At 47.0% G+C, this 26,005-nt stretch overlaps 1 protein-coding gene across 1 annotated transcript in view; it reads right to left on the bottom strand.

The window, feature by feature from the left end:
* Nucleotides 1-26,005, bottom strand: part of LPIN1 (lipin 1) — a 125,399-nt gene that overhangs the window by 84,565 nt on the left and 14,829 nt on the right. The window contains exon 2 of the mRNA XM_065928598.1: nucleotides 8,749-8,805. Within this exon, the coding sequence (XP_065784670.1) occupies nucleotides 8,749-8,805 (57 nt within the window). The remainder of the gene's footprint in view (nucleotides 1-8,748; nucleotides 8,806-26,005) is intronic.

Genomic DNA, 26,005 nt, shown 5'->3' with positions numbered 1-26,005 from the left:
TCTGACAGCAAGCAGGTTCTAAAGCTAATTTTGAGTTTTAGATCTCCCCCCGGTCCAGCCCTCAGGCTTCCCAGAGGGAACATATCCCCACCCCCGCCGCCCTCCCAAGCTCATCACAAAATCTGACCTGGGACTCTGTGGTTTTTCCTCCCAGAACAGCGAGGACTTAAGCCCAGTAAAAATATCCCACATGTCTTTCTGGAAACAGGTGTCTTATACAAGGTGTGGTTCTGGGGACCCAGAGATCTAGGTCATTGTCTATGTTCTGCCACTTACAGGATCCTGCCTAGGTCACCTCAGTCTCCATGATGGAGAAAGAGAGGAAGTGGGAATAGAGGGCTACCTGCTCTGACCTGTCATTTACATGTCTATGCTGTGACTTCATGGGGACAGACAGCCTCACATCATCACGACTGTCTGATCCCCCAATCCACACAGTGCGGTAACTATCAGTCTGGGGCCCGTGCCCCCATCCCCATTCCAGGGCATCTCCATTCATTTCAGAGGATATTGAAGTAGCTTCAGACGAAATAACTGTGAATTCCCTTTCATTTTAGAATATCACATCTCCCCCCCACCACCCCATATTCTCCTCTCCTGTCTCCCTTCCTGGGGGATGTGTAAGCAAAGGCTTGGGCATAACTAACCTAAAGAGAGGAAATTCTGAGCCGAGCAGGGCATACTCAAGACAAAGAATAAGTTGGGAGTTTCTTGAATTTCCAGCGGGAGGCAGGGAGTGGGGGCTGGGCAGATCAGGGGTTTATCCGGGCCCCAACACTGCTCAGTTTCAATTCTCTCTACCGTTCCCTGCCCTATAGCATTGAATACACTGCAGTACGGTCTTGCTCCGCTGATGCTCAGCTTAGCTGCGGTGTCCTCAGGAGACCCAGAGACAGCTGGATCAGCCAGAGAGCATCTGGATGGGAAGTGGTTCTCTGACAGACAGGCACCTGCTTCTCCAGCATCAGACATCTGACGGCCTGTCTGGGGCCCGTCTGCTCTGCCTTCACCATTTCTCCATGCAGTCGAGGCTCCAGATGCACAAGTCCTTGTGCTTGTCCTGTTCCTTCCCACCACAGGGCCTTTGCACATGCTGCTGCCTCTACATGGAATCCTCTCCCCCTTCTTCACCGGGTTAACCACTGCTCATTCTTCATCCTTAGTTCAGGCATCACTAACCTACCCAACGATGTCAGTTCTCCCTGTTAGACACTTGCATTGCTCTGCAAATCTTTCATTTAAAGTGCTGATCAAGTTAAAATGTTCCATTTGTGTGTGCAATGATTGTAAAATTCTCCCCCAGCAGACAGACTCTACAGGAGGGAAAAGACCATTTCTGTTTTAAGGATCTAGCACCATTTCTGGTACTTAATCAGTGTTCAATAAATATTTTGGAATGTATGCTTAATTATCACATGGGGTCATAATGCCTGGTTGCAAATATATGTTCATCCTAATGAAAATTTACTAGGCATGCACTGGTGTTAAAGATTCCGGTGCCCTTATGAATGAGGCAGGAGGAAAGTCACAAAAGATACACCCCTTTATGTAACTAGCCATTTCTGAGTGCTTATCCTGTATCAGGTACAGTGGGGACGTTAACAATTAAAAGACACCTCTGACTTTGAAGAGCTCACGATCAAGTTGATACATAGTGTGTCCCGCAAGAGAAGACAAGGACACACAATTCAGGACAGGATGCCCATCGGGTGGGAGAAGGAATTGATAAGAGGGAGGATTGGGAATACATGCTATAAAACCTAAGCATTTACTGAATAGGAAATGATCCTTCTCGGTAAGATTCTAATTAAATACATTATTGTTGGATCTGATTGTACTAGTGCCTGGCACTGATCCATTTTGGACAAGAGTTACAGAGCGGGGCTGTCATGATTCAGGCTAAGAAACGCAATCGGCTGTAAGATACCTGCAGAGATTTCTCGATAGGAACACAGTAAACGTCATCAGACAAGTTCAGACAGTTCTAATGATGCTGGACAAGGAAGAAAATCCTGGGTCAAGATGGCAGGTAAACCAGAATGAACACAGGCGTTTATTTTCCCTTTACTTCCAGATGTTGGTCAGTCACTGACTCGTGTTCCACTCTTTGTGACCCCATGGAGTGCAGCACACCAGGCTCCTCTGGCCGCCTCTATCTCCCAGAGTTTGCTAAAATTCATGTCCATTGAGTTTATAATGCTATCTAACCATTTTATCTTCTGCCACCCTCTTCTCCTTTTGCCTTCAATCTTTCCCAGCACCAGAGTCTTTTCCAATGAGTTATCTCTTTACATCAGGTGGCCAAAGCGTTGGAGCTTCAGCTTCAGCAACAGACCTTCCAATGAATATTCAGGGTTGACTTCCTTTAGGATTGACTGGTTTGTACTTCCAGATACCTCATCTCTTTAGATTTCAAAGGAACTTCAGAACTTAAAATTTCACAACCGTAAGAGAGGACCATCTCTCGTGGAAAAGACATTTAATCAAATTTGGAATGTGGAAGCAAAGGGAAGAGTTGAGTAAAGAAATAACACGGAGCAAGTTATAACCTGGAATGCCCACAAAGGGGCTCCAGCGGAGGGCGGAGCTACCTGCCCATGAGAACCTCAAAGCGGGGCCAGAGCCAGAACCACGTGATCCCTTGGGTGACAGCTCCCTGACTGTTTATTCCAGAGCGAACCCCAGCAATGGGAGCTTCCAGGCATGTTACTCCATCCATGTTAAAGAAAAACATGGATGCCTAAAGGGACTCCATCCATGTTAAAGAAAAACAGTCAACTGCTAGTCACCAGATATTTGAGGAAACTGCAATCTGAAAGAAAAAGAACGACAGACAGGGGGAAACCTGACTACAGAAGAAGTAAAAAATAATTAAGGGAACAGAAGAGAAATTAATAGGAAGAAATCCCCAAATTTGAAGCTAGGCGAGATCAAGGAGGTTATTTCATACATAAAGCGAAAATAGAAGAATGCTGTGAAAGAGAAAAAAAAAACAGAGAACAAAAAGGAATCTGTTAAAAGAAATTTTTGATTGCCAAAAATAATCATGAGGAAAATAGAAGGTTAAGTTAATGAAATCTACCAATCATAAGCCAAAAAGTTGGGCTTTTGATAGGGGAGGAGAACTTCACTGGTCTCCAGTCACCACTCTTTTGTTTTCTATTTTCCTTTAATCTGTTGAAATATCTCATCTGTTGATATTCATTAGCTGGCAAGTGTGTTGTCCACCAGGACAATACAGACTCATGCTCCAAGTTCTGAGCAGAATGAATGGGACACAATCCGCTGCTGAAGCTTCAGGATACAAAGGGTTAACCGATATCCAGAAGCTTCTGGATAGAAAATAATAAGTCATCCAGGAAGGAACAAAAGTCAGACTGGCATAGAGGTAATATTGGTTTTTAAGTCAATGAAACAATGCATTCAAAATTCTGTGAAAAATTAACATCAACCTCAAATTCTCATTCCAACCAAACTATCAAATTTGTGAAGCCAAATTAAAAAAGAAATTCAGACACACAAGGAGGCAAAAACTTCTCTGCTATCCCCCTTTTCTGGGAGATCACATGAAAATGAATTCCAGTTTGCTTATTTCTGAAGAGTAAACTAAGAAAAGAGGTAAATAAGGATCTGGGTTAAGGTAGGTGTAATGAGAGCCTCCCTGGATGACAGCTCTAGTGGAGGACTGAGAGCAAACAGGAAGAGAGGTCTCCTGGAGCGAGAGGTTAGCCAAGGGAAAAAGGGTTTCTACACAGAGAGCTTGGAAAAAATTAGGGAACCTGACACAGGTACTAAATGTTAAGGAACAAATGAAAAGAATTACACTACAGAATAAATGAAAAGAAAAACACTACAGTATTTAAGAACAAAGTCTCTGGAGCTAGGTGTGGGTCTGAATTCTAACCCTGCCCCTTTTCAGCTGTGTGACCTTGAGTGAATGGCTCAACCTCTCTGTGCTCGTTTTTCTCATCTCTCAATTGGAGATAAAAATAAGACCAACTTATAGAACTATTGTAAGGAAGTAAATGAGTTAATATTTGTAATGCTCTTAGGAAAAAAATCTATCACTTGTTCCATATAAGGTTGTTAAATAAATAAGAAATAAGTAAGAAAACCAAAGTGCTATATGAAAATCATGGTCATCCAAATAAATTAGTAAATAGATCCCAGTTAAAACAAGTTAATGGACTTAAAGAAGGTGATAGTTTCCAAGTGACAGACTGAAGTAAAAGCTTATTGGTGTGCGTGTAGTGGGGAGGACAGGCAGGGACTGGGAAGCATATATTTTTCCTGCTAACAAGGAAAAAGGCAAACATAACTTCCAGGAAAAACACACCCCCTGTCTAAGAAAAACTCCATATGTAAAAAAGACAGAGTCTAAACAGGATAGGAATATACATAAATCAAAGAGTATGAGAAAGGAGAATGCATTTGCATACAATGATCTGTGAGAATCAGCTAGATTCTCCTCTCTCAGTATATAGGATAAGGTGCAAGCAGATAGAGAAGTGGTCGGGGTAGGAACCTGGAACTATGGCTTCAGCTGTGAGTCAGCATTTCCGAGTTGATTTTTTAGAAACTAGGTACATGAAGCACTTTGACAAAATATTTCAAAAATTAATTTAAATCTAACCAAAATCACTTCCTCCCCAGGCAAAACATGCTATTCACCCTAAAATCCTGTCCTTTGTCAGACCTGAAGACAAGAAAGAAAAACAATAAGCAAACCACAGCTCCAAGAACTGTGCCAGGATCATCTAGAATTCTGGGAATTGTTGCTTTTGTTAGGAACGGTGCAATCAAAGCACAGTTTGGCCAAGAGGGAGGCTTCATGTGACGAACTGTACCATGTTCCCTTGTCCAAGTTAGACAGTTTACGTAGTTTGGGTGAACATTTCATTGCTCAATTCTCCCTCCAGAATTCAGGGCCTATTGCCTTGAATGACCCTTTCTTTTTCGGGGGGAGGATAGACGTGCTTCTGTGTATCTGGGGCAGGAGGAGGTTTCTGCATCCCATTGCCAGATTCTTCAAACTAAGAGCAGGACCCCTCAGGGAAGGTGCCCTCAAACATTCCTTGGGTTGGTGAGAATTCATCACTGGCTTCTCTGTACTAAGCAACCCACATGGACCTCCATCATGGCACATGTCACAAAGTCTTGTCACTGCGTCATTTCTTATGCCTCTATCTCCTCTGCCAGTTGGTGAGCCCTTCAAACCAAAGACCAACCACAACACACTCATCACTATACCTTGTGCCTCGCACATTTATCTATACAATAACTAGGAGACAGAGACAAGGGCAGGGACAGAGACCGACAAGCAGAGACAGAGATCTTGAGTCCTACTATCTGCCCCATCGTACTCTCCCTTCATTCTGGGTTTTTCTCATCACTAAGCATTTTTGGCATTTATGAACCTTTTGTCTAAGGATAACAACATACCAAAAAATTACCAAAAGCAGTCATAATAGAGGTTCTTACTGAAAACCCACCTACATGAGCTCACCCACCTCCCCATGCCATACACACTCCTGGGTGATTCTGTCCCCCTTGGAGACTTCGGTGACACTGTTCCGCTGTTGACCCACAGTTCAGTATCTTCAGTTCTGACCTTGCTCTCGGCTCCAGACTATTCATCCAACCACCTCCTGCACACCTCCATTTGGGCAGTCCTCCAAGCACTTCAACTCAGCTGAGCTAACGATCACTTGCTAAAGGGCCTCCCTGCCTCCAGCTCCACCGCATGTCTGCCCTGTAATGGCTGCAGATCTGACTTAGCACTGTCTGCTTAAGTCTCTTCAGTGCTAACCCTTCCTGCATTACCTTTTCTTGTAGGATAAAGGCCAACTCCTTAGAACAGCAAGTGAGCCCCACCCCCCATCAGCGACACTGCTTTCCCCTCCTGCACTCTCATCTCACACTCCTCTCTCACTCTTTCAATTGTATGACCCAGTTCTTACCTCCATGCCTGGCTAACTTAGACCTCTTTCAAGACCATGCATAAGACTCACTTCCTCTTGGAAGCATTTTTCTGAATTGCTTCTAAACTCTCCACCCAACCCAAGCTGAGTTACAAGCCCGTCTTCTCTTCTACGGGCTTCCCTGGTGGCCCATTGATGAAGAATACACCTGCCAATGCTGAAGATGCAGGAGATGCAGGTCGATCCCTGGGTTGGGAAGATCCTCTGGAGGAGGAAATGGCAATCCACCCCAGTATTCTTGCCTGGAGAGTCCCATGGAGAGGGGAAGACTGTTGGGCTATAGTCCATGAGTTGGCAAAGAGTGGGACATGACTGAGCAACTAAGCGAAAACATACACACACACTTCTCTTCTACACAATGCCTGGTGGTTAACAGCGAGCACTCTGTGTTCACAATGGGATGAACTCCCAATATACCAAAGGAAATAAAGCTCAGAGAAGTTAGGGAACTTGCTCAACATCACACGTACTCTAAAAGTGGCAAATGTCACCAAAACTTTGCTCTCCTAATTCAGTTCTCCTGCATAGACAGTTCAGATTTTCTATAATTTCACCCTTAAAGCAGAAACTTCACATCCCCTGTCCATGGCTTCTTGTCTTATTAGTTCATGAGCTCTGTGAAGGTCCAGTAGAAGGTCTGACAGGGAGGCCCAACTGATGCTTTTCCTTGACCTCTTGTAACCATGGCCATTGCCCAGCACCATGGACCGGGGGCTGGGCCTGGAAACCTGGTGGCCATGGGCTCCAGCCCCCAGGTCTGGAGAATGGGATTTGGCCATGGAAAACGGCAGCCTCAGACCACCTCATGACGGCCAGCCCCCATGGCTACCCACAGGCAGAGCAGCTCACTTACCAGGACTTCCTGCCCCTTCTTTCCTCCGTAGAGGATGGCTCCCCTCACTCCAGGCTCAACTGCCACTAACTGCCCGCCCCACTCAGGATTCCTGGCCTCTGATTGGGCCCAGTCCCTGCCAATCCACTTGGAAATAGAACCTGTGCTTTTCCCAGCATTCCCAGGGCCAGGACTTTCTCAGGAGCCTTCTTCATTCACTTAACTGGAGTCTCTGGGTTCACGTATGAAGACACACTCTGGCTGGCCCCACACTGGGCCTCCTGGGTCCTCTGCAAATCCTTCTGGTCCACTCTCCGACCAGAGTCTCTCCCAGACTGAGCGCTTTGAGAGCAAGACCAAGTGTTACTTTTATTCTATATCCCTAAAACTTAGCACAGGCCACAGTCGAGACAAATGACTATTGAGGCTTTATTACTTCCTCCCTGTGTGTGCATGCTAAGTCGCTTCAGTTGTGTCCAGCTCTTTGTGACCCTAAGGACTGTAGCCTGCCAGGCTCCTCCCGCCATGGGATTCTCCAGGCAAGAATACTGGAGTGGGTTGCCATGCCCTCTTCCAGGGGATCTTCCCAACACAAGGATTGAAACTGCATCTCTTCTGTCTCATGCATTGGCAGGCAGGTTCTTTCACTAATACCACCTGGGAAGCCTACTTCCTTCCACGCTAGGAATTCCAAAAGCCTTTTCTTGAGGCCCCTCCATCTGCAGTGTATTCCCTCAAGTCTCTTCTCCACAGGAGAGAATCTCAGGTTTAAAATCTACTGGGCAGAGCAAGTTGTAGGAAGCTACTGAAGCTTAAAGTCTGGTCCAGGGCAACATGCAGGTGATTTGCAGGTACTGTGAGAAAGGAGCCAGGATGTAGATGGACCACTGCCAGTTAGCTTCAACAGAATACGCCTTCCCCCAAACTACAGAGGTTCAACAAGTCAGACTCATGAACAGAACGTGGAAGCTGGCGTAGGCATGCAGACAAGGGTGGTGCTGGCCCTCAGGCTGCTGAACATGGGGACAAGGGAGACCCTGAAAGAGCAGAGAGCAAAGGCAGAGCCAAGGCTTGGGGACCAGGCATGGGGCAGTGACCAAATGGACCAATGGGTGCAGGAAGGAGAGGCAGAATCTGCAGGAGGACTCTGAGGGGTTTAGCGGCAGCTGCAAGGGCTTTCATTAATGTGATGGACATCTGACCATCTATCAGGGGCAAACAAATAGCCTGAATTTGATATGAAACTTTTCCTGTTAGCACTATGGAGCCATCAAATGCTTTTTAATCAGAGAGGTGATAAAATCAGATCTATGACAAGCTCCAGGTCCACCTATGTTGCTGCAAATGGCATTACTTCATTCTTTTTAATGACTGAATAATCTTCTGTTGTACATATGTACCATGTCTTCTTTATCTATTCCTCTGTCAATGGACATTTAGGCTGCTTCCATGTCTTGGCTACTTCAAATAGTGCTGCAGTGAGCATTGGGGTGCATGCATCCCATTGGATCCAGTCTGCTCAATGTTATGTGGCAGCCTGGATGGGAGGAGGGTTTGGGGGAAAATGCATACATGAGAATGTATGGCTGAGTGGCTTTGTCGTACCCCTGAAACTATCACAGCATTTGTTAATCAGCTGTACTCTAATATAAAATAGAAAGTTAAAAACAAAGCAAAAATTAGATCTATGCCCGAGAGAAGATGGCTCAAAGGCAGAAGAGATTAGAAACTAGCCAAAACGTTCTGGGCTTCAACTGGGGCTCATCAAATCTTTAGAAAGGGCTACAGAGCAACTCTGAAAGCATTGGGGGAATGGTAGAGTCCTGATTTGGGGACTGCGTGTATCCATAGCAATAAACCAGTTGGTCAAAGAGTATTTTCTCTCATCTGGAAATGTTAAAGTATCATTAGGACATTCATAGCAGCTCCACTCACATTAATGTTTGAGGACCAGACATTTCGAATCCATCCAGGGTCTCTCATTATTGGAATCTGGAAAACAAAAACATTAGAAAAAAATTCATGGTGATGTTCTGAAATTACTGGTAGCATTTGCACAACCTTGTGAATGTACTAAAAACTACTGAACTGTATGCTTTAACATGGTGAATTTTATGGTATGTGAATTATGTCTCAATAAAAAAAGAAACTGAGGACTTCCCTGGTGATCTCATGGCTAAGACTCCATACTCCCAATGGAGGGGGCCCAGGTTCGATCCCCGGTCAGGGAACTAGATCCCACATGCTGCAACTAAGACCTGGCACAGCCAAATAAATATTTTTTAAAATAAATAAACAAAAACAAAAAAGGAAATTGAATAAGAAGCAGGATGTGGTGAGGTTTTTTTCCCCATGTGCTCAGTTAGAGGGTGGGGTTTGGTAAGAAAGAACACAAAGTGAGGTCGTAAATCTCTCTCTCTTTTCTTCATCATCTTCATCCTCCCAAAGCACGTGGACCTACTGGGGAAACTTCAGGAGATAAAGCAGCATGGAGAAATGACAGGATGTGGAATCTGAAGACACACTTTCATGGGCTTCTTCTACTATGTCTTGGCTATAGGGCTGCACAGGGCTAGTTCTCTTATCTGTATAATGGACGTAACGATAACCTCAGAATGGACAGGTGCGTTGTCAGGAGCATTAACAGAGTCCATTCAGGCGAAGGGGCACCACCTCACACACAGACGAGCTGTTGAGACTGTTGATGTGAAATTATCCAAGCAAGTAGGACCCGCACCGTCTGTTTTTCCCACGGGGGCCCCAGTTAGAGCTCCTCGTCAAAGGGGCATGTTGAGTTTTCATGGGCCTTAAATTATCTGTTAAGTTGTACTTAAAAATACCTGCATTCTGAATCCAGTTGCAGCAGTCCAGAATCAACCACTCTTGAAGGCCCTCACCCCTGTTCCCCTCATCCTGTCATCCCCCTGTCCTGTTCCCTACCTACTATTCACCTGAGGCATTTAGCTTTTCCGGCTTGCATTGTTGACAGGCTGATCATGAATGGTGTTGCTTCACTTCCTGGTTTATTGAGTTTCTCTCAGGGGCCAAGTATTTTGCTAGGTAGTGGGAACACAGAGACGAATAAAATGTAAATCTTTTCCTTTGAGTCATTCATGATCCGTGGACTGTGTTAGTCGCTCAGTTGTGTCCGACTCGTTGCAACCCCACGAACTGTAGCCCACCAGGGTTCTCTGTCCATGGAATTCTCCAGGCAAGAACACTGGAGTGAATTGCCATTCCCTTTCCCAGAGGAACTTCCCAACCCAGGGATCGAACCCTGGTGTCCTGCCTTGCAGGCAGATTCTTTATCGTTTGAGCTACAGGGAAATCTATGATAGCTACAGAGAAGTCTATCATTCATGATCTACTAGGGGTGAATGGGCAGGAAGATGTGTAGAAAAGGTTTTCATGGCTAGGGCCACCATCAAGATGCAGCTGGGGTCAGGTGGGAGCACAGATTGGGGGTGGGGGAGGGAGCCAACAGATTGCCTGTGGGATATATCAAGGAGGTTCCATGCCGTCCTCAGAAGGTGGCATCTGCACTGCTTCTGAAGGGTGAGTGGGGCTCTCAGAGGAGAGAGGAGGGGAAGAGTCCATCCCAAGCAGAGAAAAGGACGTGTTCAAGGAAACAGAGGCAGCACACATATGTTTGGGGAACAGCCAGGGGCGCTCATGACTGGAGAACATTCCATCATGTGCAAGTGACATGGAGGGGTCTGGGATGATCTGTGGTCAGGAGACATGGATAGAGTGGGGCTATTTAGAAAAAATTGGTATGCCCCCCAAACCAAATTTTTTGCAGAAGCCTGAATATAAGTAGAAGGAGAACTCTGTGGTCATTTCAGGGAAGAGGACTGGAGTCCCCAGTCTTGGCTGTAGAACCCTGGCTTCAGAGAATATGGGGTTTGTTTTGGTTTTTGTTTTTTTGGCCATACCATACAGCATGTGGGGCCTTAGTTCCCTCACTAGGGTTTGAACCTTTGCCCTGTTGCACTGGAAGTGAGGAGTCCTAACCACTGGACCATTAGGGAAGTCCCCAGAGAACACGATTTGAGAACAATCACTGTACACAATGGGGGATACTGAGGGATAGGATGGTCAGACCTGTGTTTTACGGAATTGCTCTGACGGGTGTTTTGGAGGCAGAGAAGCACATTTAAAGGTTTTTTTTCGTTTGTTTGTTTGTTTTTTGACTGAGCCACATGGCTTGCAGGATCTCAGGTCCCAGTCAGAGACTGAACTCACTCACGTCCTCGGCAGTGGGTCTTCCCAGGTGGCTCAGTGGTAAAGAATCTGCCTGCCGATGCAGTATACGCAGGAGATGTGAATTCAATCCCTGGGTCAAGAAGACCCACTGGAGGAGGAAACAGCAACTTGTTCCAGTGTTGTTACCAGGATAATCCCATGGACAGAAGAGCCTGGTGGGCTACAGTCCATGGGGTTGCAAAGAATCAGACATGATTGCGCGAACGAGCACGCACGCACGCCTCGGCAGTGAAAGCTTATAGAGTCCTAACCACTGGACCACCAGGGAATTTCTGAGGTTTTGAGGGGTATTTTGTTTGTTTGTTTTTTAAGATGATTCTAGCAAAAGGTGACCAGGGTGTGAAGGCAGGTGGTGACAGGGTGGGGATTGAAGAGAAAGGGGCGGCTGTGAGTCCTGCCTATGGGAGAGGCTCCCAGACTTGGTGAGAAACTCAGATTTGTCAGGTGAGTGAAGAGGGAGATTCTGGGGATGACAGAAGTTTCTGGCCTGGGTGACCAGGTAGATGACATTGTCATTAACTAAATGAGGGAAATTGGAAGGATAAATTTGGAGAGAACTACTTGAGTATTCTGGAACATCTGGAATAAAAAGGACAGAGCTTCCTCTAAGAGAGAAATGGAGAAGGAGCCAGATGTGACTTAGTGATTTGACCCAAGTCCAGACCCTGGTTGGGAAAGTGGGGCAAGGCAATTGGTTTCTTCATCTATAAATTGCTTAATACAGTAACTGTTTCAGTCCTGGTTTCAACTGATCAATGCACTTGAAATGCTTCTTGAAATCCAGCTACCACCTCCACTTCATCTCCTGTGGATTATTATAGCACGTGGCAAAAACCACACCCCTTGGATTCAGATGTTCTGTGCCATCTGACTCAGATTCCTCAAGGGCACAAACATAGTCACATGTCCACCAGCGCTAGCTGGGTATAGTAGTTGCACTGATTTTACACTCATGAGGCAGGTTAGGAAGGCTGGCAGCAGTTTAATTCACAGTGCTTGCATTTGACCCCGATTACAAAGGAAGTTTCAAGTTAGATACCAGATATATATATTTTTACTACCATGAGAGCAATGATTCCGATCCCCCAAGAGTTTGGTTTGATTTCAAAGATTAAATATAAATAGAAGAACACCAAAAATGGTGAACCGGTGTATTTCAACAATAGTTTCTCTTAAAGTTAAGAAGAAAATTATCTCATTCCACCCCTACAGCTATTTGTTGTCATTCAAAATTCTAACACAAAATTTGAAGCCCACCCTATGGACCCTGGGTACCAAGCAGTTAGCAACCATGGGGGAAGCCAGAAATGAACTTGGGTTTGAACCCCCATTCTCCCACTAAGAACTGTATGGCTTTAGGGAGGAATTTAACCTCTTAAGCCCCAATCTTCTCGTCTGTAAAAAGACGTGAACAATAAGAGAACAATAAAATAGTTCTGGAGCTGATGTAAGAAGGAAAAGAGATAACACTGTATAAAACAGTAATGCACAAATGTTAGCTGCTAATCCTGGATGATGATCATAATGTGGGAGACTGGATGTCAGGAGCAGGCAAACGTCTTCTGAACAGTTGGTTTGCTTTCCCCTTATTCACACCATGAAACGTGTGATTGCTCAGGTCCTTCCTTAGGCACTGGGGGCCAGAGCCACACTTCCACTTCCACGCTTCTCCTTGTAAATGAGCCAAACTCTATCACATTCACGTTTGTGTTAATCTCCTTCTTGGCTCTATCTTTTTTTTTTTTTTGCCTCTACCTCCATTTCCCTTTTCTTTCTTAATTTAAATGTATGTAATCACCATGGACTGACTGTTCATCTCCACCTCACCCTGCTTAAAATTCAAATCTGAAGCCCTAATCCCCAATAGGATGTTCTGTGGAGGGAGGGCTTTGGCAGGTAATAAGGTCATAAGGGTGGAGCGCTTGCAAAGGAATTAGTGCCCTTAAAAAGAGACAGGAGAGAAATGAGCTCTCTCTGCCCTGTAAGGGTACATTAGGAAGGTTTCCATCTACAAGTCAGGGGCAGGGCTCGCATTGAAGCAAGCTCTGCTGGCACCCAAACCTTGGGCGTCAGCCTCCAGAACTATGAGACTTAAACTTCTGTTGTTTAAGCCACCCATTATGTGGTATTTTTGCAGTAACAGCCTGAGCTGATCAAGACAGAAATTCTGTTATGTTTTGAACCATCTTTTGTCCTTTGATATATATATGATAATAAATATGAAAGGACAGGTTGATAGCTAGATAGATATAGAACTTGGGAAAATGGTTTGGAGAATGGACGTAGTAAATATAGACAGAATAATAGATAGGAGATAGACATGTTTCTACTCTTTTCGTTTATGCTGTGTTGATTTGCTGCTCACTTGGCTGGATGGCATCACCGACTCGATGGGCATGAGTTTGAGTAGACTCCAGGGGTTTGTGATGGCCAGGGAGGCCTGGCGTGCTGCGATTCATGGGGTCGCAAAGAGTTGGACACTACTGAGCGACTGAACTGAACTGAGCTGAACTGAACTGACTACATTAATTGTCATGTAGTAGAGAGCACCTGAAATAGAAACCAAAGGGCAGAATTACACTAGGTGATTCTCAAGGGTTCTTTATCTCCAAAATTCTATAAACTTAAATGCACATGCCTGACCATGTCATGATTACAATGCCATGCCTCCTGTCTTCCACAGCTCAGCCCCCTCTGTCAGCACGACTCAAAATAAGGAAAGAGGGTAAGGAAGGGTTTCCCCTGGTGGTAGGAGATGGGTGAAGAGGAGGACACTATCGGCAGTGCTGGAATGGGACCCCGTCAGCCTCTAACCTGGGTCCCCCGGGTTCCTTAGAAGAGTGTAGAAATGGAAAGAAGATCTGTAGTCAAGAGAACTGGATCTAAGCCCTGGTTATAATACTTAACTAATGCTTAATCCTAGGTAGGTCACTTCATGTCTCAGAAATTCAGTTTCTTCATTTCCTCCATCTTCAAAGCTCCAGAGGGCAGGTCAGGTACCTCTGAGATTTCTTGTCTCTGACCCATTCTCTGAGTTCATGGGATTACACCAGTCCCACCTGGATAATCCAGGGTAATCTCCCTATTTTAAGGTCAGTGATGAGTAATCTTAATTCTATCTGCAACCTTAATTCTTTTCTGCCATGCAATTAACATATTCACAGTTTCTGGGGATCAGGACGTGGACACCTTTGGGGGAGGCATCACTATTCTGCCTCCTAATGGGACTGCCCCCATTTCCTCTTGCCGCTCTATGGTTCATTCTCTGTGCTGTAGCCAAGGGGAGCTTCTTGAAACACAATCTGGTCATTTAATCTCCATGAGTAAAATCATTCAGGTCAATATATAAAATGTATCAAGTGGTAAAGAATCTGCCTGCCAATTCAGGAAACACAGACAAGAGACTTGGGTTCAATTCATGGGATGAGAAGATCCCCTGGTGAAGGAAATGGCAACTCATTCCAGTATTCTTACCCAGGAAAGAAAGAGGAGCCTGGTTGGCTACCATCCATGGTGTTGCAAAAGAGTGGGACATGAATGAACACATACAATTTTTAAACTCTTTCTTAACATGATGAACGAAGTTTCTACCCATCGGTCCAGTCTCACCTCCCACATGCACCCTTTGATTTCTGACCCACTCACACTGGGCTTTTCCATCTCTCCTATTCAATAGATTCCATCCAGCCACAGGGCCTGGGCATATGCTGTTTTCTCTGCCCAAGACACATTTCAACTGGTGAGCGGCTACGGATCCCCCAGACCACACCAAGTGTCATCTCAGAGAAATGGTTCCTGGCCTCCTTAAGTGCAGCAGGCCATCCTGACTGCACTCCCTGGTCGCTCACCCCCTGAGGGCACCCTCTTCTTTCCTTTCCAGCACTTAGCACGGTTGGCAAAGTTACAACTGTTGGTGTCATTCTCCAGCTCAAGACATCCATCAGGGACAGCGCCTGTGGTCCTCACCACGGCATCCCCTGAAAGGTGATCGATAGACACGTGTTGAACGCAAGATTAGAAGTGTCACTTTTTCAGTATACGGAGGAAGACACTGGTGCTCAGAAGGTTGAGGAACGTGGCCAAGGTCACAGCTTGTATGCGGGGGTCGGTGAGCTGGGATCTGACCTGAGAGCTCCAACATCACTCGTTTGCACTGCAGACAACTGATACAGGAGTGGGGCTGCGGACGGTTTGATTTTCATGATCTTAAGGGAAGATGAAGGCGGTGCTGGTCCTGCAACTGCTTGAGATGTAACTTCCAGGATAGAAACCTCCACTGAAAGGAATGACCCCAGCACAGACTCTTATCTTAGCCTCCTTACATAAGAGTGCACAGCCCTCAGAGCTGCCACTGTTTCAGGACCAGATGTAATCACAGTGGTATGCTTAATAGGGGAAGCACATGTGTGTGTGTGTGTGTGTGTGTGATTGATTACAGATGGCCTCAAATTCTTTGCCGCCATTGACAAGTGAAGTCTAGCAGCACTCCCCTTGAATCTGAGCGAGACTTCTTATCCATTCCATGTGATAATTTTTGTTATTTTTGTTTGTAATGTTTCGGATTGCAAGGCAATACGTAATATAGTGTATGTAAAATACTCTTCGTCTATTATTTACTACTGGTATTTTGATTTGTACAGTCATAATTTGTTTCAATGATTTCATTTTAACATCCTCGACAGATGTATATTAATAATATAAGTTCAGATTTAAAGAATGATGGGAAAATGGTGTATGGAATACTTTCGCAAGTATTGGGAGTTTAGTATGTTTTGAAAATAGCAATTTACTAATTCAATGGATATGAATTTGAGCAAAATCCAGGAAATAGTGAAGGACAGGGAAGCCTGGTGTGCTGCAGTCCAAGGGGTTGCAAAGAGTCGGACACGACTTAGTGACTAAATAACAACAAAATTTAACTTTTGGGGTGTAAGGAAATGGGTTTTATCAAATTCCATTGTGGGCAATGGTAATACTGCCATTATTACCTGGTAATACTGGCACAGAGCATTAACTCCACACCTTATTAACAGTGAGGTGAGTATGTTTAAGAAAAATTTTAAAAAACATCTGAGCAAGCCTGACAAACTTGCTTGCTCAGTAATGTGGAGGACAAGTGACATCCTTCAACTCCCGAGGTCATAAAAAACCTTCCTGCATCCCCTCCATGTTTTGTGATGCTCTTTGTGGGAGATGCCAGCTACGACGTAAGAGGCTTGACTACCCTGAGATGTCCCATCCGAGAGGCCCTGTAGGCTCTCCTGGCCACAGCCCTGGCTTGGCCCCACCTTCCAGCCACCCCCACCAAGCCACCAGACATGTGAGAGAAGCCAGTGTGGTCCTTCCAGGCCAGCCTGTCCAGCAGTCAATTTCACTGAGTCATCATGTGAGGAGGCGAAGCATCACCCAGCCAAGTCCTGCCCGAGCCCTGACCCACGAAATCACAAGCTACAATGAGACAGTCGTTGGATGAAGGCACTACATTGTGAAGCATTTTGCTTTGGAGGATAAATAGTCAGGAGAGGATGTGTGTCAGGGGGAGGGGTCTGGGTTGTGTTTCCCTGTTTGTTTATACACAAAACTACATCCTCGCATCATTTTCTGGTGGACAGTGATCGTACTTATTTCTGCAAACATGTCTATGTTCTGCTTGTATCCCTTGGACTGCAAGGAGATCCAACCAGTCCATCCTAAAGGAAATCAGCCCTGAATATTCACTGGAAGGATGAGATGGCTGGATGGCACCACCGACTCAATGGACATGAGTTTGAGCAAACTCCGGGAGTTGGTGATGGACAGGGAGGCCTGGCGTGCTGCAGTCCATGATGTCCAAAGAGTTGGACACGACTGAGTGACTGAACTGAATTGAACCCAGTTTGTGCTTCTGTGTGTTTACCTGTGTAAACACAGGTAAACATTATTTTCTGTGTGTCTGTGTGTGTGTATTTGTGGCAAAATGATGAGGATAACTCTCTTGTGTGGAATCCAGTCCCAGTGCATACACGCCTCCTTGCCTATTTTTTGAGAAGGGCCCACACAGACCTATCGACATACACACATGTGTGTCTATACAAGGATACGGTTTGATGGGGAAGAAGGACATAACCTCTAATTAGCTGGTTCTAATTCATTCAATACAGGCAATTATGGAGCACCCACTGTTTGCCATGCACTGTGCCAGGAGCCAGGGATCCAGAGAGAAGCAAGACTTGGTACAAAGCCTGGGGCAACACCAGGAGTCTAGGGACCCGGGGAGGATCAGGCCAAGCTGAGAGCCCAGGGATCTCAGAGCAGTGACTCTGGGCTCCTGGGGCACCTGAAGCCCAGTAAGGCGCTCAATCCAAGCCCATGAGAGGGAAGCTCAGAGCCGAGCCACCCCCACTCCACCCTGCATACACGACAGTCATCCCCAAGGACTTCTCCTGGGTTGGTAGGAAAGTGAAAAGTGAAAGCTGCTTGATCGTGTCCGCAAACCCGTGGACTGTAGCCAGCCAGGCTCCTCTGTCCGAGGAATTCTCCAGACCAGAATACTGGAGTGGGTTGCCATTCCCTTCTCCAGGGGATCTTCCAAACCCAGAGACAGAACCTGGGTCTCCTGCATTGCAGGCAGATACTTTACTGTCTGTGCCACCAGGGAAGCCCATGCAAAAACCAGTTCTGAGGTGGAGCAGATAAATTTGGAAACATCAGATAAAGGGGAGATAAAGATTTATTCCAGCATAGCTTCTTAGCACCCTTACTAGCTCATTGAAAGCTATCAGTCTAATAAAGAGAATATAAAATACAGCATTTCCCCAAACTACACAATCTTGAAATCCCTTTTCACTGAGCAGATGATGATACCTGTGTGTTCAGTAACTCATTCAGGGGACATCCTAGGGCAGAAATAACAGGTGTGGTCTCCAACCCTGGGGGCCAGTCAACCACATTTCCCATCTCCACCGTCCCCTGGGGAAGGCAAGACATCAATTCAAGTCTGAATGAGGAGACTAGTGGAAGGAACCACAGGAAGTCTGGGGCAGAGGGAGTGAAGTGAAAGTCGCTCAGTCATGTCTGACTCTTTGCGACCCCATGGACTGTACAGTCCATGGAATTCTCCAGGCCAGAATACTGGAGTGGGTAGCCTTTTCCTTCTCCAGGGGATCTTCCCAACCCAAGGATCAAACCCAGGTCTCCCACATTGTAGGCAGATTCTTTACCAGCTGAGCCACGAGGGAAGCCCAGGACAGAGGGAGGGAGGGTGGTAAAAATGAATGAAAACAGGAGAACTCATCTGTCTGTGCTATGGCGACGAGGTACGAGACCGAACCAGGGAGATGACACAAAATAGTTGAGAAACAGTTTTAGTATAGTCACTGCCCAAACCAAAGAGACACCCAACCAACCAGAAGGGACACATCAGCCTTGGATACACTGATCAGCATTTCAAGTCGTTTTTTACAGGGTGACTAAAACAGATTCTAGAATCCGACCAGCTCAAATCCTAGATCCATAACAGACTATCTGTGTGACCTTGATCTAGTTCCTTAACTTTTCTGTGCTTCAACTTTTTCACCTGTAAAATGGGGATAAAACTACATTGTTATGATGAGGATTGAATGTAAATGAAATTAAAGCACTTAGCCCCAAAACAGCTTCATAGCACACATTCAATAAATGTCATATTATTATGATGGTGACCAGTATGTATAATTTAATGACAGAATTAAGCTCTGGTGAAGCTTCTCACAAGTGCTGAGAGTTCACTGTGCGTGTCTCCTCTGCCAGGGGCTGTGAACAAGCTTGAGCACTGTTGCTGCTGCCACTAAGTCACTTCAGTCGTGTCCAACTCTGCGCAGCCCCATAGACGGCAGCCCACCAGGCTCCTCTGTCCACAGGATTCTTTAGGCAAGAATACTGGAGTGGGTTGCCATTTCCCTCTCCAGAAGGGCGCTGTTGCAGTTCAGAGCAGAGAAACCGGCGAGCACAAGGTTAGTCACGTCTGGTCACTAATTATTTCCTACCTGTCCTGCCCTGTCTAGGTACTGAGTTCATCATCAGGACAATTGCAAAGGTGACTAAGCCTTGATTGCTTGAGTGATTCAGAGATGAGAGTGGAGCCATAACACACACCTACTGTGTGTCCCGTGCTGCACCAGGTGCTTCCTACATTCAAATTCTCATCATTCCTCTCTAAGTGTTGTGGGTATCACCATCCTGGTTTTTATTGGTGAAGCCAAGTTTCAGAAAGGTCGAGTGATTTTCCCAAGGCCACACAGCCGACAGGCTCTTTCTACCCTAGGTCATTCTGTCCGACTCACCCCCTACCTACTCACCCTCCATCTGTTTTGTGCTGCCTGACCCAGCTCCTGCAGGTGCCATCAATCATTTCCACGTCATTTCCTTAGCACCTTGTTCTTAACAATACACCTCTCAACTTGCCTTGCCTGCCTGTCCCCCACTGGACTGGGAGCTCCCTAACACCAGCCACCAGCTTGCTCTTCTTTCTGTTTAGAGCCCAGTACATGTGGCCACTCGATGGCCATTATGTTGAATGTCTGAATGAGAGAATGAGTGAATGATGTAACCGCAGGTGTGGTCAACTGGCACACAGACCATATTTATATTAACAGCACTTATAGTTTCTCAACACAGTAGAGAGCGATTCCTCAAAGGCTTTGCATTTCACATGTCAATGCTCATGACCCACGACCATCGGGAAGCAGGGAACTTCAGTTTCTATGTTCTCTCTGTTTTATCATCTTTCTCCTGAACATCTTCCAGCGACTCAGACCCCTTAAGTCACGGAGGCGGTGGAGCGTGAGGTGACATCCAACCCTGGCAGCGTTTCCCCAAAGAATTGGAAACCGCACAGCCCATGAAGTCAAATTTTGTTCTCCCAAAGAGGAGCACAGATCAGCTTATAACACACTTTATTCTTTTCCACTACAAATCATGACTTGGCCTCAGCAAGCAAGTGCCCCTTAGAAAGGTTTTATGTAGATATACTTTTTTAAAGAGACACAATAATACAGTCCTTCCAGTTCAAATATTTGTCTGAATTAATAAGCTCATCTTCTAAGATACAAACAGCCTTTAGACAGAATAAACAGAGCAAACCTTTTACCTACAGTGTCCACAGATTAAATACACTCAGCAAATTCAGTTGCTCTGTGAGAAAAACAGTTTATGATGGGAGGGTGGGAATGGTGGAGAATAAGGTCGGAAGGAGTGTTTGGGGGAAAAGAGTCCGAACCTGATCCACCAGTTCAAAAGTGAGCGGGTTTCTGTGCAGAAACAACCACCAAGGAGGTGAAGCAACTGCTGCCTCCGAAGACAGATCCACGTGACTCTGTTCTTGGTGTTCTTGGAAGGGGCGGGCGAGGTGGGAGCCAGTCACAGCAGCACTGATTCCGGGGAGGACTTTTACATAAAGAACCCAGAGAAAGCCTCTTGACCCTGCGTACATCGAGTTCCTTCTACGAAAGCATCTGGTCTCCTGATACCGCTGGCCCCCTGCCAGGCTGGAGCGCAGGCCGCGGGCAAGAGGAGCCGACAGCAGAAGAATCAGGACAGGACAGGACACACCGTGCCCCCAAGGACTCCAGCTCTGCCCCCAGCCCCTCCCCAGCCCTGCCTCCAGCCCTGTCCCAGAGCACCAGGCGCTGAACTGACCCAGAAGACAGACATCCACATCCTTGTGCATCTGGGACCTGCAGGGGGAGGTGGGCCGGCTTCCCAGGTGGCACTTGTGGTAAAGAACCCGCCTGCCAATGCAGGGTACATTAGAGATGCAGGTTTGATCCCTGGGTCAGGAAGAACCCCTGGAGGAGGGCATGTCAACCCACTCCAGTATTCCTGGCTGGAGAATTCCATAGACAGAGTGGCCAGGCGCGCTACAGTACATGAGGTCGAAAAGAGTAGGACTGAAGCGACTTAGCACACATGCATGCAGGGAGGTGGGCATCGGATGGAAAGATTGTCTGTTGCTCAGGAGAAACTGACAACTTTGTGGTTCAAGCGCTGGACACAGTGATGCTCTCTGACCATCGAGCTGCCTACACCCTGGCCAGGACTGCAGGCAAAGCTGGGCGCTTCCAGGCTGGGATGTTACTCAAAGCTGAGAGAAGCATGACACCCTCCCCCTGGGGGTGGACTGGACCCTGGAGAGGGGCTTGCGGGGGGATGGGCAGGAGGGGTTGTAATCGGGGTGGACACAGGAGGGGCTTGGCACCAAGCTCTGGCAGGTTCCCACAGCGAAGAGGTAAATTAGGTGGGAGAGGTTTTTCAGCCAGCAAGATGGCCAACCAAGAGCTCCTCCATTCAGCCTGCCTGTGATGGTGGCCTTTCCCTGTCCCCGGGCCAAGCCTCGTCACTATCAACAACAAGCAAGAAAGAAACCAGCAGGTCCCCGAGGTTCGGCGAACGCCAGCTTCCCAGGGCTGGGAAAACAGGCCGAATCCCTTGGTCGTGATGTGCAGACTCCTCTGGCTGGCCGTGCTTTCAAGCCAAGGCATTGAGAAGTAGGAGCCAAGGCCTGGGGGGGCCCAGAGTGGCCGAGGGCTCTCCTTCCTGCCCCCCCTCCACCCCAGCTTGGCTTCCAGTCCCCAGGAGCTGCTGCTGCCCCAGCCTGGTGGGAGGTCAGAGCCCAGGGTTGCCAAAACACAGGAGCTGGGCGAGGCCTCTGGGATGTGCAGGGGGCTGGCCTCAGGGCACACACGGGGAGCCTGGGGTTTGGGGGGCTGCCTATTTGAATGATGGCTTCACTTTAGAAACAGAAAGGGAATAAACCAGAGCTCCACGGAAGTGGGTGCCTCCTCCCTGGGACCCGAGTGAGGGGACCATGCGCCTGCTCTTAACAGGATGCAGCCCCGCTCTTGGGTAAAACACCTTCCCCTGGGCCAGAGGCTGGGGACCCAGAGATAGGGTAGGGGGTTCCCTGCTCTGAAGGGGTCCCTGCCAACCTGGAAAACCGTGTAACAGAGGGCATGAAAGGATAGGATCACAGGGAGGGCCCCAGGGGAGCGACAGCTGAACTCACCCGTGAAGGTGGGTGGTGGTCTCAAGGCCGGGAGGGGGAGGAATCTCCCACAGCAGGGAAAGGAGCACGAAGGCTCCGAGCTCAGAGAAGGTGCTCCTGGTGCCTGCGGCTTGATTCAGGGCCAGGAAGGGGCACCCTCGGGCCATGCCAGGCTGTCAGGGCTGAGGATGAAGCTGGCTTTGCTCCTGATTCTCCCCATCTGGCTGGAAAGCCCAGAGGCTGCACCAGCCTTTGCATCAGGGCTTAGGAAGTAGGCCTGCTGCCACCACACCAGGAACAGAGAGAAGCCCCTCTTAGCACATCATCAACTTTCCCATATCCGCTGTTGATCCATTCGATCAACAAGGGAACATGCTATCCTCTTGTCTTGTCTGTTCAGTGCCCAGCAAAGCCCCTCTCTTCCCTGGATTCCCCTGCCAGCTACTGCCCATTTCCGGTTCCCTTTCCAGCAAATGCCTCTGCCTGTTTTCTTCGGTTTTATTCTGCTTGTTCCTTTCTTAAACCGTTCTAGTCTGATTCCCCTGCCTCCTTCACAATTTCACCAGAACTGTCTTCATCGAGGTCGCCAAGAGCATCCAGGTTGCTAAATGCAATGGACCTTTCTCAGTCTTTAACTTGTGCTTTTCAACCATCAACAATGTTGGACACCATTTCACTCCCTTGTCCTTGAAACACTTCCTCCTCTGGCCTCCAGAGCACCAAAATCCCTTGGTTGTTCCTCCTGCTCCAGTGTTGGCTGTCGTTTTCTTGCAGGTCTCTCCTCTGCCCTCCAGGGACCAGACCAAGTTCCTCTTTTCGAGCTGACTGACTCCCACGGTGACCTCATCCAGTCTTGTGGCTTCAAATACCTGCAGTATCCCAAATGTGTATCTCCAACTTCAGTCTCTCTACAGAGTCCAGAATCATATATTCAACTGCCTGCTCGTTATCTCCAAATGTGAAACCTAGCAGCATTCTCCAAGTCAGCATGTGCAGATCTCCAGCGACCCCCATACCGCTCTGCCCGCGGCTTCCCTTGTCTCGGCTGATGGTCACTGTAGCCTTTTAGGTGCTTGGGCATTCTTCTCTCCTCTCACATCACATCTGATTCACCAGGAAATCCCAGTGGCTCTGTCCTCAGGACGTGTCCAGGATCTGATCACTTCTCACCTCCTTCACAGCTCTCCCCTTAGTCCAAACCCCCTTATCTGTCTTCTCCTTCATGACAGTGGCCTCCTATATTGACTTTCTGCTTCTCCAATCTACTCTCCACACTGCAACCCAAGAGGTCAGAAAACATCACTGCTCAGCTTGGACCTTGCAGTGGCCAAAATAAAAGCCAAAGTGCTGACAGTGGCCTGGAAAACTCTAAAAGTTCCCTTCTCCACCCCACCCCCACCCTGGCCCTGACTTCACCTCCCGATGCCCCACCTCCCTTGCATTCCATTCCAGCCACGCTGGTCTATTTGCTGGTCCCCAAATGCTCTGTCTTAGACAACAACAGCAAAGATCCTTACTGGTTATTCTCCCCACTGGGAAAACCTTTCCCTGCAAAAAAAGTGACCAACTTTCATCTCCTTCAAGTCTTTGCTGAAATATCACCTTCGCAACAAGCCACTCTTAACTACAGTCTGCCCTCTCACCTTACAATCTCTGATCCATGGGCTATTTTTTTTTTCCATTGCACTTTTAACTCTAACACATTAGATATTTATTATACTTATTGTTTATAGATTGTCCAGTTGTGAACTCCATGAGAGCAAGACTTCATTTTTTATTTGTTTTGTTTTGGTCAGATTTGTTCCCTGATGCATCCCAAGTTTCTAGCACAGTTCTTGGCATACAAAAGGTTCTTAATAAATATTCTTGAGTGACTGGAACTAAATGATAAATAGTCTCCTGACTGACTTGGTCCTTGGTTTTAAGATGCTCATTTGATGAGCAGCAAAATCAAACAAGTAAACCATATGATGTCACAGATAATGGGCTGTCATGGTGATACACAGACACTTAAAAAATGATTGGAGAATGGTACATTGAGCCTTTCAACTGTAATAATCCCTTTTTTTTTTAAAGCAGTAATAGAGATGCAAATGTTCGTTATATTATTCTGCATCATGGATATATGAAAGATTTAATATTTTAAAACATTAACAGATATTCAGCAAGTTAGCACTGACTATCATGTACTCAGTCCTGTGCTAGGTATTGGGCTGGGGAGCAGATGGGGACCAAAAGAACCCTGGCCCTGCCCTCCAAGAGCTTGAAATATACAGTGAGACAACACAGCAGCTTCCAGAAAAAAACACAGGGCAGACAGGACATACGAGGAGGCCAGTTGGGGAGGCATGGGTGGATGAGAGACACCAACAGTCAGTGGCACAGAAGTTCAGAGGGTACAGAGATGGCTGGTCAGAGGGGCAGGGGACCCTCACGAAGACAGGGGGCTGAGCTCAGCTTTGGGGAGCCAAGAGAAGGAGAACTCACAGAGAACAGGTGTTCTCCCATGAAGCCCATGTGCCAATAATTGTCAGTTCAGTTCAGTTTAGTCGTGACCCCATGGACTGCAGCACGCCAGGCTTCCCTGTCCATCCCCAACTCCCAGAGTTTACCCAAAGTCATGTCCACTGAGTGGGTGATGCCATCCAACCATCTCATCCTCTGTCGTCCCCTTCTCCTCCTGCCTTCAATCTTTCCCAGCATCAGGGTCTTTTCCAATGAGCCAGTTCTTCACATCAGGTGGCCAAAGTATTGGAGTTTCAGCTTTAGCGTCAGTCCTTCCAATGAGTGTCCGACCCTAGAAATGTCTGTCAACCTCACCATGCCTTCCTCATCCATTCACAGCGTTCCTTGTTTATAGAACAGGAAACAATCCACAAAGTATTTTCTGCTTGGAGGAGTCTATCATTCTGTGTGCCAAAACGACCGATTTGCTCAATGCTAGGCATTAGGCAAGGGGAAATTTTTTAAATACATGGACCTTGTCTCAAAGAATTCACAGTCTAATACAGGATTTGAGCATTAGTTCCCTTAACAACCTTGAGAAGGAGGTACAATAAAGATGAAGAAACTGAGGCTCAGAGAGGTGCCAAGGACAAAGCACAGACTGGGTCTTCCGGATCTCCCATTCCAGGGACAGGTTCCCAGGTAAACGGGAAGCCCCACTCTCTGTGACCTCGCACTCTGATCCACTTCTGAGTCAGCCAGAGGGCTCGCTCTTCTGAAGAAGGCAGGTTATGACCCAGCAGGTCTGGGGTAGAATCTGAGTCTGCACTTTTGATTGGCATCCAGGTGTTACTGATGCTCCCGCTGGTCTGAGGGCCAGCGCACAGCTCGCAACTCAGACAGGCTCACATTTATGTGCCTGGACCACATCTAGATCATTGCAGAATCTCTACATCAATGCTTCCCAAACTGGGAGTACGTCACAGTTACGTGGGCAATTAGTTAATGCCAACAGCTGGATTCCGTAGGGATGGGATCTGGAATTTTATAGTCTTTTTTTTTTTTTTAAACAAGTTGTTCAGGGATTCTGATACACGACCTTTGCCAAAGACGACTGCCCCACCTCGTCTTCCTGAGACCCCAGGACCAGCTCTCTGGCTTTTCGATGGCTCTGACTCTCTAGCTCCACCTGCTGGGTCCACTTTGTCTGCCACAATGACCTCACAGCCTCCTTCAATTTACAACTGGACACAAACCTGAGAAAGCTTCTGGGGTATTTGAAGTGCATGAGGAAGCTTGCCACCTGACCCAAAGAAGATATCTCGCCCACTATGGCTGATCTTGATGTCTTAGGTTTCTCAGGCCACAATATAATCCCAAGATCTCAGGCAGGATCTTGTCTCTGTATCATTGTTGTTGTTCAGTCGCTAAGTTGTGTCTGACTCTTTGCAACCCCAAGGACTGCAGCACATCAGGCTTCCC

Source organism: Muntiacus reevesi, chromosome 3 (genome assembly GCF_963930625.1).
Source record: "Muntiacus reevesi chromosome 3, mMunRee1.1, whole genome shotgun sequence".
In the NCBI taxonomy this organism is placed as follows: Eukaryota; Metazoa; Chordata; class Mammalia; order Artiodactyla; family Cervidae; genus Muntiacus; species Muntiacus reevesi.
The sequence above is the reverse complement of the archived record's forward strand: the minus strand, read 5'-3'. Positions and strand labels throughout refer to the sequence as shown.